Genomic DNA, 26,609 nt, shown 5'->3' with positions numbered 1-26,609 from the left:
CACTCCTCTCTACTCCAGAGCAGCATGGCCCAGCCTACACACAAGTTTCAGATCAACTGTTTGAGAAGGAAATAAAAGCACCAATTTCTGCCAGACACATCAACATGATGCAAGAAAATTCAAATTGATCCTAACTACAACATGAGTTAATTATCCTAGTAATATGCTGTGTGGCCCAAGAATCTGATCTTGAAACACAAGAGCAAAACAATAACCTCTCTACCCCAACAAACACCACCAGGAGAAACAAAGTTTGCCCATGCTTTTTGGGAAGGGAAGGTGGACAAGGTTTGGTTGTGGGTCATTCTGGGCCCTCAGGGTGGCTGGCTTCCTTTCCCAGTCCCCAAGCCGCAGAGCCCAGTGCCAGGGGACATGGACTGTGGCCTGGGGAGCTGACTCTGCTGAGAGGCACACAGGGGCGGTGCTTCTTTGGTGACGAGGGCCAGGACAAGGGAACTTTGTGAACTGATGGCATCTGACTGTGTGCGAGGGAATGCAGGACACCCTCCATGCCTCCCCCACCTGCTGCTGCATGGACCCCTAGCCATGGCGGCCAGGACCTGTCTCCCGAGACTGTGGGCATTGTGCTACAGGAGGCGAGCCCCAGAAGTGACGGTCACAAGGACCCCGGCCCCGACTCGAGCCACCCCACCCAGGTGTTGGCTCCGGCCTTAGCAACAGCAAACAAACACTCCCCGCGCATGGCCTGGCGCTGGTGCTGCTGACACGGAGGGAAAACAAGGTCTGGCCAGCAGTGAAGTCACCTCACAGATGGAGGAAAACAACCCTGAGATGCTGCCAGCTCTGCCCCGACGCCTCGAACCTGTGCTCCAGCATCAAGCCTGGGTTCGCCATTCTGGGTTGTGCAACCATTTTTCCTGTTAAGAGTTCCTGACCTCAGCCCCTAAAATCCCTTACTCGTACACACAGAACCTCTGACCAGTCAGTCCCTTCCCACAGAGAGATGGACGGGTGGATGGACGGACGGCAGGCGGCAGGGGGTGCTCCCGCCTGGCTGAGGCCACTCGAATGATGTGATCATGAAGCTCTCTGCAAAGCCGCCTTCTTTCCCGCCCAGGCCTGTCCCCCGTCCTCTAAATCACCGGAGGATGGGGGAGGGAAGGGAGCCTCTGAAAGGGGCTCTTCTGCAGAGGACCTGAGCACCCTCCTGAAAACCCTGGCCCCCAAGGGTCTTTGGTCCCCCGGGCTGAGGCTCAAGTGAGTAGGCAGGGTGCTTCCCCAGCTTACCGAGTCTGCTGCTGGTCAGCCTCTGCCTGGCTGGCCTGGAATGAGAGACAAAAAGCTCCTTGGTCTCCAGGAGACTCATCTCACGCAGCGGGGCTAGTCCACCCACCTGCTGGATGGAGTTCCCTTTCCTCCCCGTGGCCCCAGGCAGGAGGCTGACCTGGGCGTCCTGGGCGTCCCGCGCCTGGCCCGCCTCCAGCAGGGCCTCGATGGAACGGATTCTCTCTGTGAGCTGGGAGTTCTCCGCCTTGGCCTCCTGGAGCTGCCCGCGGAGACCACTCAGCTCCTCGCATTTGCTGCGCACCTCCGCCTCGGAGGACTGTAATTTGCTGTGCAGCTCTGGTGCAGAGGAAGGGAAACGAGAGAAGTTAAGAGACTGCAAACCCCGGGGGGTGGGGAGGATGCCCTCACTGCTGCCCTCTTAGCACACGTGGGGCACCGAGGGCTTCCTCCTGCCTCCTCTGCGTGTCTGGGGCTCTTAAGACATACTACTGACCACTGGGGCCTCTTGTTAGCTGTTGAGGAAAGTGCCACTCTGGCATCAATCACTTCTGAGAACCGTCAGGGTAGAATACAATGCTCTCAGGACACTCATGAGAAAATGATAGAGAGTGGAAATGGACTCCAGCTGAGGCTTTTAAAGATTCATCTTCTAGAAGACTCTTTTTCTTACTGAGACCAGAAGTTCCTTAGAAAGTGGCTAAGTGGACCCCACTGCCACACCTCCCCCACCTCCCTGGCTGGGTCTCCCCCAACCCCCAAGACCTCTTCACAGTCGAAAAAGGCCAGGAGGTGACTTTTCTGCCCTGGGCCCCTTTCTCCCCTTGAGGCGTCCTCCTCCCCAGGTGACCTCCGACAGTCCCGTGGGTCTAAGTGTCATCTTCGTGCCTGTGAGGCTGCACTCTCCCCAACCCCAGGCTCTGCCATCTGCCACTTCTAAATGAAGCTCTAGTTAGACAACGCAAACCCCACATCCTGACCTCCCAGGACTCCTCATCTTCCTCCCTCGCCCACTGCCGAAGCCTACGAGCCCACACCCGCCATCTGTCAAGCTGCCCTCTTCACTAGCACCTCTGCGGCCACCTGGGCCCTGCCCTGTTGCCTTGGGCCTCGACAACTGCAAGGCCTCATCCCTGGTCTCCATGGGCCACTCCTGCCCCTCTGGTCTGTTCTCCACCTGGTGCCAGCGTCCAGAAGCGCCAATGAGACCACTTCATCTCCTGCCCCAAGCACTTCTGTCACACTTTCCACAGTGCCCATGCTCCTCAGAGGGAGGGTGACCTGGCCCTGCCCTGCCACCAGCCTTCTCCTTCCAGCTACACTTGTTAGCTCATTTCTCACACAGGCCAAGTCAGTTCATTCCCAACTCCGGGCCCTGTGCTGGCCTCTGCCATGCATCCCCTCCTGCCTGAGAGAGTCTCCAGGACCACGCAATCTAAAGCCATGCCCAGCCCTCTGGAGCAGGGGCCGGCAAGCTGGGGCCGTGCCTCCCAATCTCCATTTTTCCAAGTGATATCAATGAAGCTTTCTTCGAACACAGCTGGGCGCCTCTGTTCACCCGATATTAATGGGCACTTTTGCCCACTGTGGCAGAGCTGAGCAGTTGTGACAGAGACTGGCCAGAAGCATTCACCATCCAGCCCTCACAGCAACAGTTGCCAACCCTGCCCTGAACAAAGTCCCTGTGTAGAGGGCCCTGCTGTGCAACCCCGTCGTTGCAGGTGACTCTGCCGTGTAACCCCCAGCCCAGCCCAGCCCGGCACCCGCGGCAGTGCTCGGCCTGGGGAGTGGCTCGGGAAGCACCAGTGAGCCAAGGGCCACGGGCCTCTCACTGCACCTTCAGCTCCCTTTCTCCAAGGGCTCTTGGCCCTCCATCCCTGTCACCCTTTCCATGATCGACTGGAGCAAGGGAACCACGGGCTTGTAAATGCCGCCTGGCCTCCTGGGCTGACTGAGCTGGGAGGGTAGAAAGGCCCAGAACACACATTTAGCCGAGACGCCTCAGGATCTCCCTGGCTCACCCACAGCCACTGTGGACCCAGGCTTAGGAGGGAAGCAGTGCCCTCTGCCCCCATATGCCCTGCCCCCATGCACACCAGGCCCTTACAGGCCTTGCCCCCTACTTCTAGCCCCTGTAGGTCCCATCCTCGCAGCTCCACCCCCGCACCTCTAGACTGCGCCTATAGGCTGACTGTGCCCCCTGCCAGCCCCTGACTGGGCATAATCCCCCGCTCTTAGACTTTCTGAGGGGCAGTCAAGGGATCTGTGCTGCTCTCACTCCAGCAGGCCTAACCCACTGAGTTCTGGCACTGGCAGTGGGGCTGGGCCGACATGCAGACCCAGCACCCTGCACTAAATCCCCAGCCCCACTGCGGCCGCCCTCACCGGCCATCTGCTGCTGTTGCTCCTGGGCCTTCTCGGCATCCGCCCGGAGGCTGGCGTGGCTGCTCTGCGCGCGGCACAGCTCCCGGCTGACCTCGTCCAGGCGCTTTTGCAGGGCCTCCTCACTCTCCCTGTGGGACGCCTGGGGACAGGCAGGGGATAGGGCAGTGAGGACGTGGAAGGACCGGGCCCTCAGCGGCTCTGCGGTGGAGGCGGACAGAGCTCTTTACCCCACCAAAGCCCCGTGCAGTCTCTGGTCCATGCGGGAAGGAAATGCATCCCTCAAGGCTCTAGAACCCGCACAGGCTTCACTTCGGCCAGAACCCTTTCATGGGGAGAAGGCAGCTGCCAGGGACCCACACTCACTTCCCAGTTCTTTTCTGAGTCCCTATTTTTACATTCTCAAGTGGTTCATGAAGACATGGTTACTGCAAGAGTCCAAAGATACTGATTCAGAGTAAACTAGTGACATTTCCCAATCCAGTCCTCGATTCCTCTCCCGGGTGGGGGACAGCTTGGCAGATCTCCCACCTGCAGCTCCATGCATTACACACACACACGCACGGTGCACCACTGCGATCACGCTACAGGGAAGTGCTCTTAGTTCTTAATATTAGGTTGAACCACATGAAATTGTCAGTGTTTGACGATTTTTGCCTATAAAAATGGCAATTTCACACGGTTCAAAAGTATCTCAGAGACATTTCCTCACTCAGGACAGACAGGCCCACCACACCCTTGTTTAGGAGCCACACGGAGCCACACAGAGCTTCAGTGTTTGCCCAGTTCCCGGCTCAGCGTCAGGCAGGCTCTGGCAGTCCCAATCGGTGCTCCAAGGACACCCTCGTTCACCTGTAAAGGATTCCCACACACTGGAGCAGAAGTGCTGGCCAAGGCCTCCATTTAACCAGCCCTTTGGAGAACTCAGTTCTCCAAAGAGCCCGACCACTGATTATTCATTAACAAGCTTGTCTGGGGGCAGAACCAGGTAAGAAGGTCATCAACAGATGACTGCTGTTTGAATAACAGGCTGTGAGTTATCCCTCGTCAATGCCTTTACCAAGCTGATCCCATCCACATCTGTTTTCATTTTCTTTTAGGGCAATGGCTGCACAGCCTGGAGCTGAGGTAACTGCTCAGATGAGCACCATCCGGGCAGAGGCGTGGCTGGAGCCAGTGAAGCCATTGCCGAGGATGTGGCCACTAGGCCGTGGTTCACGTGTACTGTGCAGTGAAAACTGGGGGCAGCTTTAGGATGGGCAGTGCTTTCTGCATTAGAACGTAGCAGGGGATTACTCAGTACCAACTCCTAGGGAGGAAACGAAAGAAAGGAGTGACTGCAAGCTGCTCCCAGAATGCACACCTGCTTCTCCTCTGCCAAGCGTCCCGGGAAGGAGCCTGCCTTGCACCCACCGGCTCCAACACCCTCACACCTCTGCCTCGACCAAGATACATAGGGCAGGGTCACTGCACGACTGGAAGAAAACACACCAGCTGCTGCTGCCTTTTTTCTTTAAGAAAAGGGACTCCAGCTCAGACTGCAGGGAGACTGACCGCACATGTTTTTCGGTTTGTTACCAACATTGATTAGAACTCTGATTCCAGCAACAAGCAAACAAAAACCAACCCACCTTCAGGAACCCTAAACTTAAAATCTTTCATGGAAACCACGGGCCTCCATCTTAAGACCTGAGATGACAACTGTCTCTGCCTTGAAGAGAATGTTGTTAGCACAGCCAATCACACCCAACAATTTCAGAAGCGGGTCCCACGGCTGGGCGGGCCAGCTGGGGACTTTCATAAGACCCTCCCGGATTTCTAAAATTCAATTCTTCTAGAAGGATGTCATCAGCACCTTCAGTGGGTACTTTCTTCTAAGCAGGCCCCAAGAGGCCGTCCGGGGAGAGACAGGCAATGAGGGGCAGGGCATCTCCCTGATGCCAGTGCTCCAGGACCGAAGGTCAGCACAGGCCACCCCCGCCCTCATTCCTGCAGAGCTGGCTGGCGGCGAAGGGGCCTCAGGTGAAGGAAGGACAGTCACAATATGGAAAGAGCCCCATTTTCACCTCAGCAAAAAAGAGACACTTTCTACAACCTCAACCGCCAGTCTGACTTGGAGATACCTTGAATGAAATTTTGTAGAGTTCACATTGAGCTCTTTTTCTGAAAAGCACTGATCTAGTCCTAGGCATTCTGGGTGTAACAGCATGGTTATCTCCCACAGTCACCCTGCAGGACAGCTCCTACTATCCTGCCCATAGTACAGATGGGGAAACTGAGGCTCTGAAATAACTTGCTAGGAGGTGGCAGAGCCAGGACATGAACCCAACAGCTGGCACCAAAGGCCTCACTGTCAATCACAGACTTGACAGGCACAGAATCTTTGGTGTCAGACTGGAGAGCGGGGAATCCTCTGCCCAGCCCCAGGCTGTGGACAAGGACCCTGAGTCTGGAGAGGACAGGAGATACTGGGAGCCTGTGGGCCCTGGCTAGATCCTTTGTAGGAATGACACGTGATGGTGACAAACCAAGTCCAGTTCCAGGCCCAGATGGACCACAACCATCCGGGAGCCTTTAAAACACAACCATAGGCAGGCCCACCCCACAGCTTCTCAACTCACTGTTCTGAGTGGGTCTGCTTCACATGAACATCAGAAAACACCAAATTATCCATCTCAATTCCACCCCAATTCAAACTGTTTCTTTGTCCACGTTCTCTTTTAGTCCTTGTACACGCTCAAACATCACTCTTAAAATTTCGTGTCTGTTCTAGTTCCTTCCAAGAGGCAGCACTAATGCCCCCACGCACTACAGCCTGGTTTCAATGATGGGACAGAAAAAGGGCCCTAAGCCCCTGGGGTCACTGGGGTCTCATTATCCAGAAAAGTTAAACCCAAGTGGGCATGACATCAAGCTGCCTCATGCCTTGGGTAACAGCCCTATGCGGGGTCCACCTGCCCAACACAGGCCAGCAGAGGGATGGGAATTCATCACGCAAGGCCTCTGAGCTGGGAAAACACGCTGCATGCTGCCCGTGTTCCCCTGGGAACAGGGGGACAATCTTCCTCCCTCTGAAGGAGAACAGGCACCCTCCTGGGAAAACAGACCTCCAGGCCACACCCAGAGGCTGAGAAAGAAGAAACCCCAACTGGCCTTGAAGCCAGAGGCTGCGTCCACAGCCTGTGGGCTCATCTGGCTGCCCCAGAGCTGCAGTACCACAGTGGGGGCAAGCATGGGAGGAAAAACACGGCTCCAGAGCGAGACTCGGGGTTCAAATTCTGCTTCTGCCATGTCCTGGCTGGGTGCACTTGAGGTAGTTGCTGAACTTCTCTGCACCTCAAACTCCCTTATGGGTAAAAATGCAGACACTACCAATGCCTACCTCATAGGGTTACAAGGAAAAGTGGTTAATGCTTGAAAATGCTCAGAACAGTGCTTGGTATACAGAAAGCTCCCGCTTGATGCCAGCTATCACTACTACTACCAAGGAGACTAAGGTGAAGAGTTTGAGCCCCAGCCCTGCAGACACCATCATCTGTCCCAGTCAAGGCTAGAAACAGGTGCCCAGTGTGGCAGGGCCAGCCTGGGCCCATCCCTGCTATGCAGACAGTCTTGCTGGGCAGTGAACAGGGCACTGAGGCGGCCACCACCCCGACTCACCTGCAGCTGCAGGACCTGCTTCTCGAAGGCAGCTGCCTTGGCTTCCAGAGCTTTCCGCTGCTGCTCATCTTGCCGCGCAGCCTCTGACTTCTCCACCAGCTCTTTGCTGACCTTGCTGAGTTCCTGCCGGAGCTTGGCCAGCTCTGCGTTCTGCCTGCAAGACAGTCACCAGCCCGACTAACGGAAAGAAAAGGGTGATGGGATCGGTGGTCCAAGCCCTCCCTCCAGGACTCCAGCTCTCTTGTAAGTAAGCAGTTGCCCAAGTCGTGAAGCCATTACCAAAGACACTTCTCCATTATCAGCTGTGTGGGGTTCAGCATGTGTTTTGCTGAAGACATTGTTTTACCCATATAGTGCATGAACCAGAGACAGCATAGAGGAAATGTGCACTAAAGCACCCCACGGGAGCCCCTCCCAAAAACAGCCAGCAATTCACAGAAAACGGCAACACAGTTCTGGGTGCAAACCAGCCCTGAGATGAAGATCCGCCCGCCTTGACCCCCTGTAGGCCTGTGGGCAGGAGCCCACGGAGTCCATGCGCCCCCTCACTGGCCAGCTGGACCAGGGCCAGGCTGGGGAGGCTGCCCAAAGCCAGAGCCTGAGGTGCTTACAAAACAGACCCTTCAGGACTGCACTTCAAAAGCTGGGTCTCAGGAGCTGGGAGGAATGTTCCGGAGTTACAGAAGGAGACTTAAAGGAAAAGAGGGCAGCTGGAGGCCTGCCCTTCCAGCGCGAGGCATGTGATCAGGATACCACTCCCTCACTAGCAGACGCTGCCTCAAGGCCAAGGACTGACTGTCCAGCCAAGGGACACCACCAGACAAGACTGTCCCAAACCCTGGGACGCAGGACCAGGCCAGGTGGAGCTGGGAAACTGGGCTGAGGCTAGCTTTGCTCTGCTGCCTGCGGGGTGGCAGGTCCCACCTCTCTGACTTGGGGGCTGCCTCGTCTGTACTGGGGAGGCCACACCAAAGCCCACTATAGGGCCATCAGCTGCATGCTTCACAAGGCCAAAGTTCAAGAGACCTGGGAGGGAGGCGGAAGATCGTGTGGTGCCCTCAAGATGGACTGGGAGCTCTGAAGTGGGCCTGGGAAAACACATCCCGCTGCTGAGAGCCACCCACCAGCCAGAGCTTCTGGACTGGCAGGGCCACTGCCTCAGCCTGACAAGTCTCCTGGCTTTAGAGCCCTACCCAGTAAGGAGGCCACAGCAGATCCTATGTAGGGAGACGCCAGAGAATTTCTCAGCCCCACATTTGCCTTCTGCTGTGGCTTTTGAGGAAATAGCAGCCACAAACCTCCAACCAGCCAATGGCTCAGGAAGGGGACCCAGAGGGGACAGGCAGAGGGGAAGGCAGCTGCTGGGTCTCACTCCATGTCAGAGGGAGCCACAGTCAAAACAGACACTTGGCCCGGCTCCCCTCCCTGTCCAGCTCCCACACTGGACTTCCCCTGACCCGACTCCCAGCACAAGGACTAAGGGTGCCAGCGTGCTCTGCTGTGGTCAGCCCCTGCCTTGGTGAGAGCAGAGGCTTTGGGGATAACACAGAGCTCTGCCAAGTCCCTGCAGGACACTTCGGACCAGAGAAGGCAAAGAAATGTGCAACTAAAGACACTGCAGTGGGTTTCTCGAGGGCCGCTGCTGAGGGTGTAATGCTCAAATCAGGGAAGCAGAAGTGCGGCTATACTTAACTCCGGAGGGGAAGTGCACCCTCCGGCCCACTTGCTGTGGGCTGCAGTGCTTCAGCAACTCAGAGACAACACTGAGATGAGAACCCCGCTAGGCAGGTGGGGCCTGTGTGCTGGAAACCCTCCCTAGTACCAGTGCATCTGAAGCAAGGGTGTTGCAGAGCAGGAGGCTGTGCTCCAGGGCACCGTCAAGACCCACCACCAGCCACCGCAGGGATGCTGGGCCACCTGTTAGAAGACTCAGGGGCCCAGAACCCAGATGGGAGATGGAAGGTCAGGACGGCTCCACACACAAGTAGGGCCCATGCCTGGCTCTTGTGCCAGCTGCCCTGGCCACAGCCTCGTGAAGCCTTCCTCGCTCCAGAGCCCTTGGGGAGGTGCTGAGGCAGGAAAGCTCAGCTTACTTGCTCTCCACCTGGCTCGTGGCCTGGTTCAAGGCATCCCGCAGGATGGAGTTCTCCTGCTGCAGGCGGGCCAGCTGCGTGTTGGGGCCATTCTCCAGCTGCTCCTGAAGAGTCCGGATCTGGAAAGTCACGGGCAAGGGCATCAGAGGCAGCTCGGCCTCACACACAGAACTGACTTCTGAGCCGTGGTTAGTGAAGACACAGCCCACAAAAGAAAACTCCCAAAAGCCTCCACCACCTTTTCCACGTGGAAGTTAAGGGGATCCCATAAAACAACAGGCCTGAAAATTGCGAGGCTGAAGCGGCCAAGCATGACCCCCACACCCAGTGACACCTCTCTCCCTCCTCACTGCTCACGGCCTGCCCGAGGCTGAACACTCAGCCCAGGGTCTCTGACACGCGCCATGAACATCTGCCTCCAAGGTCACATGGTTGACTGTTCTAAGACAAAGCACGTGGCCACCACCTCTAACCCCCCTGAGGAAGCCTCGATTCCTGCCCTCTGACCTTCAGCACGTCCTCAGACATGCAGCAGGGAGGAGGTCGCAGCCCACTATGAGCAGGGTGCAGGCTTCAGACTTTGACTACGAGGCCAGTCTGGGCAGCCGCCCAGGGCTGGCCTGGAGCCCCGCGCTGGAGCTGTGTGATTTTCAGGCCTCTGGTATTACGGGATCCTCCCAACCATGTGGAAAGAAGATAGAGCCAGCGTTTCTCCAGGTTCACACGAAGGGTGAGAACTTCACAGACACCCAGGAGGTAGGGAAACAGGGCTGGCCACCTGAGACTAGACTGTTTTGAAAAGTGTTCTTTAAAATGTATTTCATACCTCCGTGGCTTTTAACATTATACACACACTTGGACTGCCAGACCCTGTCCAGCCAAATGCAACAGCCCCTGGACCCCTAAACCTGACCAGACCTTACAGACCCCTGTGGGCATCCTCAACCCCCTCCTCGTGCCTCGCCCTTTGGGCCTCTCTGGCTCCCTCCGTCCTGGACTGGGACTGGGTCCTGTCCCTTCCCATGCCGCCAGCCACTGCCCACCTTGCCCTGCAGCTGCTGCACCTCCTTCACGTGCTCCCGGTAGCTGGCCTGCATGCGCGCCTGCACAGCCGTGATCTCCTGCTCGCGGGCCACCAGCTGCTTTTTCACTTTGGCCTCCCCGGCTGCTGCTTTGGCCTTTTCCGCTGCCATCTCCTGGGGGGAAAGTAGCAGAGAGAGGGGCTGGTGAGCCTTGCAGGGCAGGAGCCTATCAGAAGGGAGCAAGAGCATCACCCGGGCTGGGAGGCTGGAGAGCAGAGCACAGACCCCTCCTGCTGGCCGAGTTCTGAGCTAGACTCAAGCCAGCGGCAGCGGGAACACCAACAGACAACAAGGGATCCCTGGAAACCCTGCTGGCCCTGGCTGGTTGTGGGCTCAATGTCAGGCCTTGGCCACAGTGGAGGTGGCAGATGCGACAGGAACAGCAGAGACATGCGGTGCTGTCCCTGGCTCTCCAGGGCACTGGCTCGGCCCTGCTGTGATGAAAACACCCCAGCTTGACTCAGTCACCAACATCCAGGCCCCTGGGACACCTACTTCTACTCAAGTGCCTTCGTCAGGACTGAAAGGCGGCAAGCCCTGATGGCTAAGGTGGGGGTGGGGCCAGCTGCCAGTTCTGCCGTGGCTGGGGGTAGGGCATGGGTCTCTGCAGGCAGTCACTCTGTCCTCCACCCAGCGGGACATCGGCTCCAATCAGTGCCAGATACCCACAGGTGAACATGAATGCCGAGTCTGGGGGGTCTGGAGTCTCCAGCAGGGACAGAGCAGGATGGGAAGGCTGGTCATGGTCTGTGTCATCCCAGAGGGACAGCCTCAACCAGAAGCCACAGGGAGGCAGGATGACAACTCAAGGAAAGGTTGACACAATGAGCCCCTGGGGTGGGGGTGCTCCCTGTCTAGCAGGCCTGGACAGACCAGCACTGATGTGATGTGAATACATATCATAAACACAGCAGGCCTGGGTGACCAGGGCACAAGCATCCCACGAGCGTCAAGGCTGCTCCGTGGGCAGTGGGCCAGGAGTGGGGAAGTCCACCCCCTCCCCAGACCAGGGCTGTAGGGAGGCCCATCCCAAAGGCCAGAGTGTCCCTCTTGACTAAGATGGGAAAGAATCCTGAGGAGGAGCCACTGGGTGCTGGTGCTGTTCCGTGCTCCTGGCACTCTCTGGGACCTCCTGGGACTCTTGGCCTCACTTTTCAAAGACAATCACCTTTTTGGCTCTGCCCGGGGTGAGAGGCCCACAGGAGCCTGCAGGTCTGCTTCACTGATTAGCTACAGAAGTTGGGGGTGGGAGGAGCTGACACTGCGCCCCAGCACTGTCCCATTCAATTTTCTCTGGAAGACGAGGATTACAATCCCCATCCAAGCTGAGGTCACAGAGCCTTGGAGAGGACACACTTGTTCAAGGTTGGGGAGCAGCTCTAAGAGGCAGGAGTGGGGCCCGAACCTAGGACTGTACAAGACCAAGGGGTTCCCAGAAAGGGGAGGAATGAGGACACCTGCCCTTCTGTGTGGGCTGGGAAGCCCCTGGGTAAAGGGAGGGCAGCTCAGCGGTGATTGAAGGACCCCTCCGCACCTCCTCCTCTAACACACGTGGCCCCACCGGCCCTCTGCTGGCAGACGGGTGTGGTGGGGATGGCTAGAAGCCTCTAAACTCAGCAGAGAGGAGGCCGCTCTCTTTGCTGAGTTTCCCACACAACAGCCCTTCCAAGTAGATGGTCCAGCCTTGCAAAGAAACCAAAGCTCAGGGAGACCAGGCATTCCCACAGCCACATGGATGGCAGGTTGGGAAGCCACACTTGGGTCATCCTCAGCCCTCCTCTGCCACCTGAAGACACCCTTCCCAGCCCTGGGCAGGCCTCATGCAGTTCCAAGGTCCACCCCGCTCAGGGTCTGCAGACCCCTATCTCCTGGGGGTCAGGGTCCCAGGGCCGCCAGGATTCAATGGGATCTTCCCCCTCCTTTGCCTCTAGGCTTTTTAAAGAGCAGAGAAAAGTCACTTGTCCTCAGTGCAGCTGTTTAGCTCTCTATGGTTTCTTTTTCTTCAAAGAGCTCAGAGTCCCAGGGTTCCTACTGCTTGTCAAATTCTTAATTCAGTTGCAAGAGTCAGATTTATTTTCTTGAAAAGCATTCCTGATGGTGGCGGGGGGTTCCGGCACACAAGAAGACAAGGCTTGGCACCATCACCAGCATCGGCTCAGAAGTGACTCTCTGTCCCTACTTCTTCCGGGCACTGTTCCCCAGGAGTAGTGGGGCCCCTCATGGTGTAAGCTTCGAGGACTGTAGAGAGCCCTCCAACCTGCTTCCCCAGCCAAGCAAGGAAGCAACCTCCACCAAGAAGGCCTGGTAACAGAACTCCTCCCATGATCCCACCCCCAGGTAAACCCTCTGAGGGTCCCAGAGGGCCTTGGGGCTCCTTCTGTTTCACAGCCCCATCTCCTTCTGGGCCCTAAAGCCAGAACACGGGACCAAGCCCAGGACGGGACCAGTCCGAGGCGTGGCTTCAGGACAGAGGTTCTGGTGCCCGGGAAGATGACAGCTGGAATGTTTTTCCAGAAGGTTGTGCCTTCTTGGTTACATCACTGGAGCTCTGCCTGGACTCCTCAAACCCCCCAAAGATTCTCAGACAGCCAGGACAGAGTTCTCAAGGGCATCTGAGCCCATCAACTCCTGCAGACGGCATGTGGACTGGTCCTTGTACCCAACTCTGCTGGGACTTCGCACATTTGGGAGACCTGGATACAGCAGATGATCCAAATTTTCTTTCTCAGTGTGTCCAGATCATGCCTTCAGCATCAGACCCCAAGAAACAGAATTAATGAAAACCCTTTTCAACTATAAAAACTTCTCTACAAGGACAAAGAAAACATATCGAAGGGACTAGAACAAGAAACATAGGTTCCATCCATCTCCCCAGCTCCTGAGGGGGATTAAGGTAAGAGGAACTGCCACACTCTCTGGAATTTACTGTCTCGTAACATTTCCCTCAGCAGTGCTGGGAAGTTGCAGTGTTACTGTAAGAATGAGGTAAACAGGCCAGGGACGGTGGCTCATGGCTGCAATTCCAGCACTTTGGGAGGCCGAGGTGGGCAGATCACCTGAGGTCGGGAGTTTGAGACCAGCCCGACCAACATGGAGAAACCCCATCTCTACTAAAAATACAAAATTAGCCAGGTATGGTGGCGCTTGCCTGTAATCCCAGCTACTCGGGAGGCTGAGACGGGAGAATCGCTTGAACCCGGGAGGCGGAGGTTGCAGTGAGCCAAGATCATGCCATTGCACTCCAGCCTGGGCAACAACAGTGAAACTCCAGTCTCAAAAAAAAAAAAAAAAAAAGAATAAGGTAAACACATAGGCTCTGCTCAGGACTCTCAACAGACAGCACAAGCACAGGGAGAGAAACGGCCAAAGGCATCGACTACAAACATTTAACTATTTACAAGAAGACAATGTAAAATACTCAGAAATGCTTCCGGGCTTCCCCTCAGCTGCGAGGTGGCCTGGCCCTCGGTGGCCACTTGTTCACTGGCGGCCTGCTAGGCTGAGCCAGGCGAGACCAGCAGAGTGCATCTGCGCTGCCAGGCTTGAGGTCTGGCAGGAGCCAGATGCAGCCGGGTGATGCCTAACTGTACCAATGACCTCCGTGCAGAATAGGAACATGGGAGCTCCAGAAGGCTCCTGAGGGAGAGAAACCAAATTGAGTCTTCCAGAGTAAGAAGACAATGTCCAGACATGCAAGCACGGAAGGTCATTATAGGCCAAGGGAAGAGCAAGAGGAGAGCCCCAGAGGAGTCACGAAAGGGCACAGCATGTCTGCGCACAGGTAGGGAAAGGGAAGAGGTGAGGCCAGAGGCAGGGTGAGTGGCTGAGCTGGGGCTTGGGGGGCAGACTTAGGTCTGAAGATTAGGGGCCTCTGGCAGAGCTTGAAGGGGGTCCTCACAGATGAGCATTTGGGAGCCCAACAGGACCTCTTCAGGCTTAGGGAGCAGAGTGTGGGTGGGAGGGAGGCCATGCACCGTTAACCTTCTCCTCACCTAAGAGGCAAGGCCGGTGGTCTCCGAGGAGGCTGGGTACTGAATGAGGACCACAGGCTGCCCTGAGTATGCAGCCAGGGAGATATTCTACCACCCCAGCAGGGTGGGGGGCAGCATCAAAGAGCGGCCATCTAAGGTGTGTCTTCTGGTCCTGCCCCATCCCCCACCCAGTGAACTTCCCATCTGGCTCAGAGCTGTGACCCTGAATTTGTGACAAAAAGTAAGGCTGCCTTACTTCCAATTCTTTGTGCTCGAGCAGACAAAGCCACCCGGAGGAAGGGCTGTAGCCCAGACACTGTCGGACAGTCCACCATCCAGGCCCTCTCCCTGCGCCCGCTGCCCAGGACGGAGAAGGCAGGGAGGCAGGGAGAGGGCAAGAGCAAGCCTGTAGTGCTGCATGGGGCAAAGACGGCTTTCAACAGGGCCTGAACACTCCCAGAGGGCCAGGGGGCCCCTCACTCTGCCCTTCCTCCAGGAAGGCTGGGGCACCAGGGCTCACTCTCAGAAGCAGAGGTGGGGAAAGACCCCGGTGAATTCTGCAGTGGGAAGAACAGCCCCTATGCCATGGATCCCAACACAATCTCAACGTGCCACCAGCCCCGTCCTACGGCAGCACCAACCCACCACTGACTGCTGTTCAGAGTGCAAATGCTACCTGCCACGCCATCTGCTGATGCGGGGAGCCAGGGTTTCCCTGCACGTCCCTCCTCTGACATCAGAAGAAGGGAGAAGAGCAGCCCCTCCAGTCCCCTCCTCACAAGGTTTTGCATAATTCTCAAGAAAACAACCTTGGATCTACTGTGGCCACCCTCCTTTCCAGGCACAGCCCCTAGAAAGGTGGCCTGTGACTGCAGGACCTGTCTAGTGAAAGCCAGGTCTGGTCCATCCCCATCACAAACTGATGCTGCTTAACTTCTAAACCCTTGCTTCACTTCCCTGCGTTCTTACAGCCACGAAGGAAGCCACCACACCGTAGAGCCATGAGCACTGCCAAGGGTGAGCCGCCGGCCCTCGGCTCTTTAGGCAGCAGATAAGCAGCAGTCCCTACTCAGTGGCCTGACAGCCAGCTACGTTCCAGGCAGGCCCCAGCATCTCGGAGCCCGGGATCCACCGTGGATGGGGCGGGGGTCCTCTGAGGACGGGAGAGAACAAGCCATCTCTGAGCCCACTCAGGCTGTACCTTGTTAAGCTCCCTCAGTTTGCTCTTGGCAACAGCCGCATCTTCCTGTTCTGTGGCCAGCAGTTTTTCCTTCTCTTCCAGCTGGCGCTTCAGAATCGCCACAGGGTCACCCTTCTGAGTGGCCTAGAAGTACCCAGAGATGCGTTAACAGAGGGGACAAATGGGACTTGGCTCATCCCCCGACCCCGGACAAGAGCAGAGGCCTGAGGGCTTGATGAAGTGGAGCAGGGGCTTCGAGTCAAGGGTTCCACTGGGACTCTAGATACTTGTGGGGAAAGGCGGCCCTGCCTCAGCCATCAGCCTGCCGGGGCCCCTGACCCAGTGTGTGTTGGGACTGTCAAGGCCAAAGGCTTTGGATCCCTGGAGTGGCATTGAGGAGTGTGGTGTTGCCAGCTCCTCTGAGGGGCAGCTGGCCACCATTTCTGGCCTGGAGCCTACCCGAGCCAGGCGTGCAGCCCGTAGGCCTCTGGGTGCAGTATGGGGGCCGGGTACTCTGGGGACAGTGACCTGAGCAGAGCCAGGCCTCTCCCTGGTCATCTGAATCTCCTCTGGCCACTCATACCCAGTAGAGCCCCCAGTGACGAGTGACAAGCTCTCGGTGCCACTGAGACTGCAGGATGTGTATGGCCAGGAAGGGAGTGACCCTACTGGCCTCAGGGCACACCTGAGCATCTCTAACCACTAAATTCTCCAGCAAAGTTACCCTGAACTCTGACTCCAGTGAAGGAATGTGCCATGCAGCACTTCTTGGGGACACCTCTTGGCCAGAGGCACGAGATAGCTCAGAGCTCTTAGCCTCTGAACCTGCCCCTGGCAGCACGACGGAAACCAGAGGCGCTTCTGAGATGGGGAACCTCACAGGGCCCCACACAGTGTGTCCCTATACCTTCCTTTCTGCACCCTGAGCTGTGGCCACAAACTGGCTAGGCCCCTGCTCCCTAGATCCCATCCCCTGCCAATACAGAGCTCTGCCCCAGCCCTAACCATCTCAGGAGCCAGGCCATGGGTGGCTTGACAGAAGCCAAAGCACCTGCAAGCGATCCCTCGGGGTGGCAGAATTCTGCCAGGAAAGAGAAGTGGAGGCTGTTCTATGAATGTCCTCTCTGTGGCGTGGCAGGGTGCATGTGGCCATCCTGACGGGCATCTCGGGTGGTGGGAGGCATGGGGGCCCCAGAACCCAGGTAACCACTGCAACTCACTGGCCCCTGACGGGGAGAGGCAGAGGGAAGGGCGAAACCGCCCTAGCCAGCTGCAGTGGCCTCTGAGCATGGCCAGCAGGAGGGTGGGCCCACCTTGTGCCAGGTGTCCTGAATGATGCCAGCCTTTTCAGACAGGATCTCGATGAGCCGCTGGGCCTCGCCCTCGTTGAATACCATGCTCCCAACCGTGGAGACCAGTGTCTTGTAGGGGAGGTAGAGAGGGCCGTCGGCATCTGGGGGCCCTGTGCAGAGAGAGGGAAAGAGCTGAGACTTAGGCCCATACGCCACAACACACGTGGCCACAAAGCCCATCACACCAAGGTTCCATTCACAGCCAAGAAGAGCTCTCCGACTGCCTGGGGTCGGCAGGCTGAGCATGGTGGGTCTGCTCCAGTGTCTCCTGCTCTTTCAGGACACCGAGAAACTGACTCAACGATGGGTCCCTGCACCGTCCTAACTCGCCCATAGGAAGTCCCAGCCTGGGGTGGAAGTAGAGCTCCTCTTTTTTTTTTTTTCTACCATCAAGATGGCCTGCAACAAAATTAAGCAAGGCGTACTTTTCCCATAGGCTTTTCTCCCTTCCTTTTTTTCTCGCAAATGCACCGGTCCTGTTCTCAACCTGCATGGCTCACCAAGGTTCTCCCCACTGGCCGTGACTGAGCCCCACGGCCTTGTGGGACCTGACTGGGCAGCGAATCCACCGTCCACCACACACAGACACCCAGAGCCACACTCCTGCAGCCACGGGAGGAGCACAGAAGGCAAGGAGAGGCTGCTTCCACACATCAGTGCAAACCCTCTATTTCTAGCTCCCTGGATGAAGCTTAGGCAGCAACAGGGTTCGGGAGCGGGAAGGCTGGCTGGGTTCTTACAGAAAGGGCCTGTCCATTCGCCAGTCCATGAGTGACTGCCTGGAGGGCAGGGAGCCACCTGCCAACAACCGTCACTTCTGAAAAACGAAAACTGCCGACACCCCCCACCCCCCACCACACACACACGGTTTTGCTCTCATTGGGGCTTGAATGCAGCCTTGGAAGCAAGAAAGGGTGAACCAAGATGCCACGCCTGAGTGCCTGGACTCTTCCACAGCCAAATGACAGCACTAAAAATGAGCCAAATCAGAGAGCGGACCGGCCTACAGCAGCCCCCTCAGCTGAGCCCACCTTGGGAGGACAAAGGAGAGGGCTGGTTTCCATAGCAACCCTCAATTCTCTGGCTTGTCACAATATTTTCACTTACTAGTCACAATATTTTCATTACAAGTCAAAGCATTTGGCACGATACCTTAATGAGGGGAACATGGGATGTGGGCGAGCTGGTTGCTATGAGCACCTTTATTTCATAACTTCTTACCCTGGTGAGGCTCGGGAGTTTAAAAATAACCATGTTGACACAAAGGCCTAAGAGGTCATGGGTGCCATGAAAACGGGTCCTGGCAAAAGCATGCCCTTTCAACCTTCTTTTTACTGAAGTATGTGTATGTATATAACGTAATTTTAATGCACACACAAGAGAAAATTCTAACCCAAAAGCCAAAAGAAAATAAAAACATGCATGGCTCACTCTCGGGAGAAACCCCCGTGTTAGTTCACATTTCGGTTCCCAGCCTTCCTGTCTTCCCCCACAGCCTGCAGGTGCGTGTCTACTGCCAGCACTTTTCAGGAGACAGAGGCCACTTGTTTCAAAGACACCTCTGTAGTTACAGACTGGGCAGGGCAGCTGCTTCAGCCGGCGTCTAGCTGCTGGCTGCAAAGACATTTCCCCCTCCTGACTCAGAAAAGTCTCCTGCGCCGTCCGATGTGCTGGGCACCAGCCACGTGTGGCTACTGGGCACCTGCAACGTGGCTGGCCTGACTCGAGATGTGCTATGAGTGGAAAGTACACATGGAATTTAGAAGATTTGGTATGAAAAAAAAAAGAATGTGAAGTATCTGTAATAATTTTATATATGGATTATATGTTGAAATAAACATTTTGGATAAACTGGGTCAAATAAAATGTATCGTTATCATTCAGTCCATTTGTTTCTTGCTTGCCTTTTTAAATGTGGCTAAGGACATTTACATCACATCCATGGCTCACACGTGTGTGGCTCACGTTCTGTTTCTCCTGGACTGGCTGGCCTATTCCTTTCTAGAACTGGGGACCCCCAGAGCACCCCCTGCTGAATTCCTCGCAGCCCCTGGTCCTGCAGAGGTTCCAGAGTGACCCAAGAGCTCTGGCCTCTCTTGAACTCTCTCCTGAAAGACCACCTTTCCAGGCCCCACGGCCCCTACTGCACTGCCGGGTGGGGAAACATCTGGATAAGGCCGCTGGAGAGCACACGCTCTAGGACGCCGCTTCCTGCACAGGGGTCAGCGTGGCCACATGCTCACCCCCCACAGGCTCAGTCCACAGAGTGCTCCCGAGAGTGTTCTCGGAGCGGCATTCTCATAAATCTTTATTAAAACTTTCAAATGTAATTCCATTCTATTAGATGTTTTAACAGAAAAATAAAAACTTGCAGCAAGTAAAACAAACGCAAAGCTTCATACAGCAAAATTTAACGTTTTCCTCTGCCATCCCTCATGGCCCCCCAGAAACTTTCACAGCCTTTGCCACACTCATACAAACACCACCTTTTATACTGTTTTTAGAGAGCTATAACCTTACAAAACATTTTTCATTAAATCTTTTAGGTAAAAACTGTGCTGTCTCAATTGTCCCCACATCAAGGGCAGCACAACTGAAAGAAGAAAGGAAAGCCTTCGGAAGCAGAGGCAGGATTTCTGGGCCTCCAGATGAGTTGCATTTAGATAACGTACTAACGGGAGCCTAAGGCGTGCCCAGCACATCACTTAGGGCTCCAGCAAATACTTGAAGACACCAGTAACCTTCCAAATTGTGAAATCTTAACACACTAAACTAAGTCTGTCAGACTCAACACCTAGTCTGTGAAATCACAGACTTCAAAAGGCCCAGGGTGCAGTGAACGCTGGAACAGCTCGGCTCACTGAGGGCTTGCTCCTGTGGCTAACGCTTTGCCCATCTTGGTGGGTCTGAAATACCAGGAAAGGACAGGCCAGGAGGCCTGGAGAGTGACCAGGGAGCAGGAGACCCAAAAGTAGAGACGCAGGTCAGTGTCTCACTTTGATGGATAATCCAGACCTCTGTCTGGCAGGGGACACAGCAACACTCCAGGTGCCAGGCCCTGCAGGAATGGGACAGGTACTGTGACAACCACACAGGCCTGGGCTCAGGGGGGTGGCCTCTCCTGAGCTGGGTGGCCCTGGGCACGGCACTTCACCTCCAGGTGATGGCTGCAATAGGGGAATCTGAGCCAGAACCCTGAGCCACAGGCCTGCCCGAGAGCCTGGAAACGAGATTTTTAAGTGCTATCTTCTCATCTTTACTGCTGACAGCTAACTCAATAAAAAATAAATAAATGAATGAAACCACTGTACAAGTGAACAAACACATCCGTGGGCCACGTCCAGCCTGCAGGTCACCTCTGTCCTTGGGCAGTGGGGCACCAAGGTTAGAGCAAGGCCTCTGGGACCAGGTGGCCTGGGGTCGAATCCCAGCTCAGCTCCTTCCCACCTGTGTTCTTGGACAAGTGGCTTAATCTTCCTTTGCTTCTGTTTCCTTGCCTACAAAATCGGGATGATCATTGTTCCCCTCACAGCGTGGCTGGAAAGAGTAAGTTGCAACATGCTTGGAACCATGCCTGGCACAGGGTAACGCACAGCAAAATAAATCAGCATGGCCGGCCTTCAAGCAGCTCACAGCAGCTCAGATAATGCACCTCACAACCCAAATTTCAAAACGACTCTCCCTTCTGCAACCACGCTGGGAGGCTCAGGCACCTAAAATTAAACTCATCTGGCAAAGAGGCACTTAGTGTTCTCTCTCACTGTCAACTGTGGCGTTCTTGGATGAGGCTTTTCTCTCTGTATAATTTCCAGGATCCCCCATGGCCAGGGCTCAGGCATAGAAGGAGGATCTCAGCCCTAAGGGGCCTCATGAGACTCAGCGGCCAGCCCCCCACATCAGCTGCTGGAGCACCCCTGCACTGTGCACGCCTGGCTCTCTCAGTCCACGGGGAGGGTATCAGAACCACTCCAGGAACTGCCGCCTAAGCCCTGGCAACAGCTGGTGGTTAATAGGAGGGGATTATCGCCTCGGCCCTGGGATGGGCCCCACAAAAGGCTCCAGCTCAGCTCCAGCTGCTGCTACAGCCCAGCAGCCCTGACCAGGGCAGGCAGGGCCAGGTGGTCTCTAGACACAAAGTATGTACCACCTGCATACCCAGCAGTTTGTAAATTGCTGGGCCTGGAAAGTTAAGTTATAGGTTGGGCTGTGGCCAACAGAAGCAGAGGACACAGGGCCATAAGGCAGAAGAGTGACACAAGGGGGACCTGGAGAACGACTGTGGCAGCAATGCCGAGAAAGGCTTTAAGGCCTTGGGCCAAGCATAGCTGGGTAAGGACACGGTGAGGGGCTTTGGGCCCTAGCGTGTCAGACTTGCACCCGAGCTTGGACTAGCTCCAAGTCTTCATAGGCCCTGGGAATCTGGATTTTATTCTGTAGGCAACAAGCGATGCCTAGAAAGGAATGTTTGAATTTGAGAAAAAGATTTCAGGATGCCCAGGGGGATGCGGCTAGAAGCAGGCAGACCAGCTGCCTGGATCCTGGTCCTAAGAGCCCAGGACCAGGATCCAGGCCCGAGTATTCAGGAAGCTGAGCTGGTGGGAGAGGCCCAGGTGTCAACCCAGGGACTCTGACAGTGGAACCTGAAACAGCATGGACTTGAGGGCTTGGAAGAACTCCATTGGCAAAAACTCTCATTTCCTAAGAGACTGTCCAGATCAGTTCTGAGGGTGCCTCCCTCAGACACACAGATGCAGTCTGAATAGCTGCTGCCTCCGGGCCTGCACAGGGGCAACTCCAGACAGTGCAGACCAAGGGACCCAGCATGGCTGCCCAAGCCAGATCACAATCTTGGCGTGCCTTCCACGCCCTGCAGTCCCCAGTCACCCAACCCAAACTCAGGTCTGCTGTAAGAAGGTGAAGACCCTGGGGCCCCAGGAAAGGGCTCCCACGTGCCTCCTGGAAGCCCAGCACCACACAAGCAGTCATCAGCCTCTGCAGACCAAGACTCAGAGGCTGAGGACAAGCTCCCCATTCCTGCTGACCCAAAGTCCAGGGCATCTCTCGCTCGCTCAACCTGAGGAGCCGGCTCCGTTCAGGGTCCCACCCCGAGGTGGGACGCAAGACACGCTCTAGGGAGGAGCTCCAGCCAACATCACTGCTGGCCTCTCTCTAACTGCTCCTTCCTGGACTGTGGCCGTGAAGGCTCCTCCTGAGCCTGTGGGGGAAGTGAGCTTTATAAAACCCTGGAGGAAATGAAGATCTACCAAATGCTCCTGGAGGCAAACTGCAACTCCTGCTCTCACTCATTGCTCATCTGCCCACAGCTGAGGCAGGCCCTGGGCAGTGCACCAACAGTGGACTCCAGGCCCAGCTCAGGCCACAGAGCCCAGCCTTGCCCAAGCGCTGGTCAGCGCTCCTGACAGGAAGCAGGCCAAGGAGGCACAGCTGCACTTGACCCCGAATGCCATGAACAGTCACATCTGTAGCTTGAAGGGCAATGGAGCTAAATACAAATAATGTCAAGAACAACCCAATTCAGGGCCTTTTAATCAGCCCTTTTCCTTTAGTCCTTTTCCTTTGGTTGGAGAAAAACATAATCAGCTACAAACTTAGGGAGTTGTATATTTAATGGTATCTAATGGAATTTAAAATATCCTATGGATTGAAGAACTGTTTTCCTCTTTAAAGTTTTGTTTTTTTCTCCAAATTTCAACAAAACCTATTTTATACCTGGAGTTAAAAAAAACTCACATCACAATATTTTTAAAAGAAGGACAATCCTGGAGGACCTCTGGGCAAGGCCCTTCCCAAGGCACACAGGCTGGCCCAAGGGGGATACAGTTTAAACAGCAGTTAGGACTCTACCTAATGCCTGCAGAAAACAGCAGGGGATTTTTAATCCCAGGCTGTCTGACCACAGCCGTCTGGGGGCAGTGACTGGAGTCCCAGCCTCACCATGTTTTCAAGTGGCTGAAAAGAGATTTCTGGAAGAGTATCATCTAGCAGCTTCTCACACTGATACTTGGCTCGCTTCCCTAGGGGATGTTTTTGTTCTTCTTTAAAAAAAGAAGAAGAAAAGAAAAAGTTGGGTTTGAAGAACTTCCACAGAAAGTGAATAAAGGCTCATAAGCCCCAGAGAGTTTTCTTCAGAGCTTCAGACCCTGAGAAACTGAGTTAAGTTCAAAAAGAAAAAGTATCTGACTTGATCTCCGTGTACACCTCTCTGTGCAACTGCCGGCGAGAAGGGCACAGGGGCACCTGCGGGGCAGGGCGGGGGCCTCGGGAGGGGCTGCCCACACCGGCTGCTCTGCCATCTGCTGGTCATCTGCATGACTTCTGGGAAGTCTGAGCTTTGCTTTCTGCTTCTGTCAAACAGGTAAAAATTCAAATCCACCTTAGAGAATTGCACGAGGGATAAAGGCATGGAAACCAGCCTCCTAAACTGCACATCTGAACAAACACCTGGCTGGGGAGCGCAGTGGCGTCACACCTGCTATGCTAAGCAGCGCTGGGTCTGGAGCACAGCAGGCCACACATGGGGAGAACAGGCGTGGGTGGGTGAGGAGCTGGGAGCAAGGGGTGTTCCCATCACCAAGTCAAATTGTTTAAGATGAGGGCCCCGCTACTCTAGACACCTTGAATACCGTTTCCTGGGGGCTTGACAACTCTTCCCCATACCCCCTGACCTGTGACCCCAGCCCCATTAGATTACAGAACACGACTTGGGATTTTAGGTTGCATTTCCTATCGTGGAGGTAGAATGGGGGCTCAGCGAGACTGCACATGACACGGAGCTCACAGGCCCCCTCCCACCAGGGAACTGCCAGGCTCCAGAATGTGGGAACTGCCTTTAACTTTCCACCTTGCCTCAGTTCATGAATGCCTCCCGGGCACCTGTGTGCCAGGGCTGGGACAGGAACTGGCCTCCTTCTGGAGGCCTCAGAAGAGCTGGCACTATCTTTCCTCATTCCAGACCCCAAAAGGAGCAAGGTGCTCCTTGCTGCTCCTCAGAGGACACAGGGCTGCCTCAAAACACCCAGAAGGATGAGAGTTCCATCAGCTTTGGTATAATGAGGGCCTGTTTATTTGACTTAGAGACAAATAATGGAGTTGTTTCTTCTCCATTAAAAAAAAAAAAAAGTTATTGGAAAACGCAGCAGGGTGAAAGGGAGATACTAACATTTACCCATAATCCTACCTCCCAGCAGTGGCCTCTTTTTCCCATATGGACTTATCTGACAACGTGGCAAGAATGGGCCTCCGAAATGCCTGTTTGAGTGTTTGCCACCTCATGGAGGTTGGGTGGGTTCTCCTGGGCCATGAAACAATGGTCCCTCTGGCCACAGAGTAAAACTGGCTTGCATCAGCAGGCTGGGGAAAGAGGGCCCCGCAGAAAGCAGGCCCACAGCCAAGAGAGAAGTGCCATGCCCCCAGGATTACCCACCCCCTTCCATTAGGCAGAAAGGTTACAGGTCCTTGGGTGAGCTCCAGACTCCCCAAGAGTGCAACAAGTACCCTGCATCCCCGCATCCCCTGAGTGACGTGCTAGCAGAGGTAAGGAGGAAACACCTGTTTCCACCCAGCAGCAACAATGAATGAAGCAAGCTCCAGTTAAAAGCACACTGTTCTGGAGCTCACGCTAACTGTGGGGTCTTCAGAATGTACATATGTACTTCCTCAATCTACGCCCACACTGCAGGATCCAGACTCGATTCCAGGTGCTGGGTGGGACAGCTCTCCTGCCAGTGTAACACCCAGATGGTGATTACTACAAGATCAGCGCAGCCCAGGGTGGGAGGCAAACCAGCATAATCCTGCAAACAAAGACTCAATCTGAGGATAAAAATAGATTTTTTTAAAAAACCAACACCACTGCATACACATACGTCTTGTGCTAGAAACTTGACTTTCCTAATAGACACCGTGCATAAGTGCTCAGTTAACTATCAGAGAACAAACCAGCTAAAGCCTGGACACGTGCGTCAGCTGACAGTACCCGGAACATGGGGAAGCTTCCGTTCCGGGGAATTTCCACTTCTCCAGGATCCCATCAATTTCCTCCTCTCCAAACATGTAGTAAATAATTTGTGCCTTTCATTTCCAAAGAAAGAGGTTTTCTCCTTATCCCACGTCTGGGTTTATAATGCTCCCCCCACCCAAACTTCCTGAAGTTAGAGTCATTCCCAGAGTAGCACAGCAGCACTGTGTGAGGAGTGCTGAGTCAGAAAACAATCTTGTGGACCTCTCATCATAAATTGTGAAACGTTTCTGGAAAGCAATGCAGCACTGTCTTCCTAAATTAAAAACTTACTCACCTTTTGACTTGATAATTACTTATCTAGGACTTTACTTTGTAGAGACACACAACAGTGTATGTACATCATTGCAGCATTAATTTTAGCTGCACTGCATACTACTTAAATGTCATTTAAATAAATTACAATATATTCATGCTAGGGAATATTATGCAGCTGAATGTGGCAGCTTCTCAGGTGCAATACGGAAAGATGTCACCAACACACTGTTAAGCAGATAGCAGTGTGCATTGCAGCTCCCGTTTGTGGGTGCCCATGTGAAGAGCACAGTGAATTTGCCCCCCTCCCCCAGGAAGTGGATGGTGATTGGGATGGAGCAAAAAGACTTTCTATTTTCACCTTCCATGCTTCCATACTGTGAATTTTGTTTGCTGGAAACACATATTTATATAATAATAAATTGTAAAAGGCAAGGATTAGGAAGGCAGGTGTTCTCTGTCAAATACAGCCATGGACAAGTGGTAAAAACCTGCTGCAGGGCCCCCATCTGCTCTTGGAGGAAAATCAGAGCAGAAGTTCTGGAAGAGCTCCAGCCTGGGTCTGCAAAAGCATGTCCTGGGCCTACCACTCCTGCTGGGTCTCCCTCTGGGGCACCTGTCAGCAGGGGGCCCTGCTGGACCAACCAGGTAACAGGTAAGGCCAGGAAGACTGAAGAAGCAATTCAAGTCTCTGGTGGAGCCCAGCTCCAGTACTGGTTTTGCTGCTGATCTGTCCTGTGCTATGGGCCAGCCACAGCCTCCGTGACCCCTCGCAGCATCCTACTGCGATATAGAGGTCAGACAGCTCACCCCGCCCTGTACTCAGGACACAGCAGCCAGAACAAAGCAGGAAGGAGCAGTGTGCAACACCAACACAGGTCTGCAAAGACCGGCCAGTGATTCAAGAGGCCACCTCCTTTCAGATGGTCCTGTTTAGAGCACTGCTGTGCAAAACTTTTTGCTCTGGCAGAGATGATCTGTCTCTGCACTGTGTAAGGGGAGCCACTAGCCACGTGTGACTAGCAGGCACTTGGAATGTGGCTAGTGTGACTGAGGAATGGAATCTTTCTTTACTTCTGACTGATTTAGCTAATAATTTAAATGCGCCCATGTGACCAGTGCCTCCCATATGGGACAGCACAGCCCTAGGCCCTACACCTCCCCTGCCCAAGTCAAGGCCTCCTGGACTCACGGGAGGAGCTCCCGTCCCGGCCTGCTCCACACCGGTGATCCAGAACCCACTGCCAAGCACCTCCCAGATCCCCGCAGCACAGCCCTCATGCCACCTCACCCCTCCCACCCAACACACTCACACCCACAGGTCCCTGTGTTTCTAGATGCCCAGGGACAG

At 55.0% G+C, this 26,609-nt stretch overlaps 1 protein-coding gene across 6 annotated transcripts in view; it reads right to left on the bottom strand.

Moving 5' to 3' along the window:
* RRBP1 (ribosome binding protein 1) overlaps positions 1–26,609 on the bottom strand; it is a 79,891-nt gene that overhangs the window by 12,453 nt on the left and 40,829 nt on the right. For all 6 annotated transcript variants that reach the window (XM_030825788.1, XM_030825792.1, XM_030825787.1 and 3 more), the window contains 8 exons: positions 16,927–17,075; positions 15,635–15,757; positions 10,424–10,576; positions 9,381–9,499; positions 7,288–7,441; positions 3,631–3,769; positions 1,406–1,584; positions 1,249–1,283 (listed from right to left, as the gene is read on the bottom strand). In XM_030825788.1, coding sequence (XP_030681648.1) covers positions 1,249–1,283; positions 1,406–1,584; positions 3,631–3,769; positions 7,288–7,441; positions 9,381–9,499; positions 10,424–10,576; positions 15,635–15,757; positions 16,927–17,075 — 1,051 coding nt within the window. The remainder of the gene's footprint in view (positions 1–1,248; positions 1,284–1,405; positions 1,585–3,630; positions 3,770–7,287; positions 7,442–9,380; positions 9,500–10,423; positions 10,577–15,634; positions 15,758–16,926; positions 17,076–26,609) is intronic.

This window comes from Nomascus leucogenys, chromosome 13 (genome assembly GCF_006542625.1).
Source record: "Nomascus leucogenys isolate Asia chromosome 13, Asia_NLE_v1, whole genome shotgun sequence".
NCBI lineage: Eukaryota > Metazoa > Chordata > Mammalia > Primates > Hylobatidae > Nomascus > Nomascus leucogenys.
This window is presented reverse-complemented; position numbering and strand designations above follow the sequence as displayed.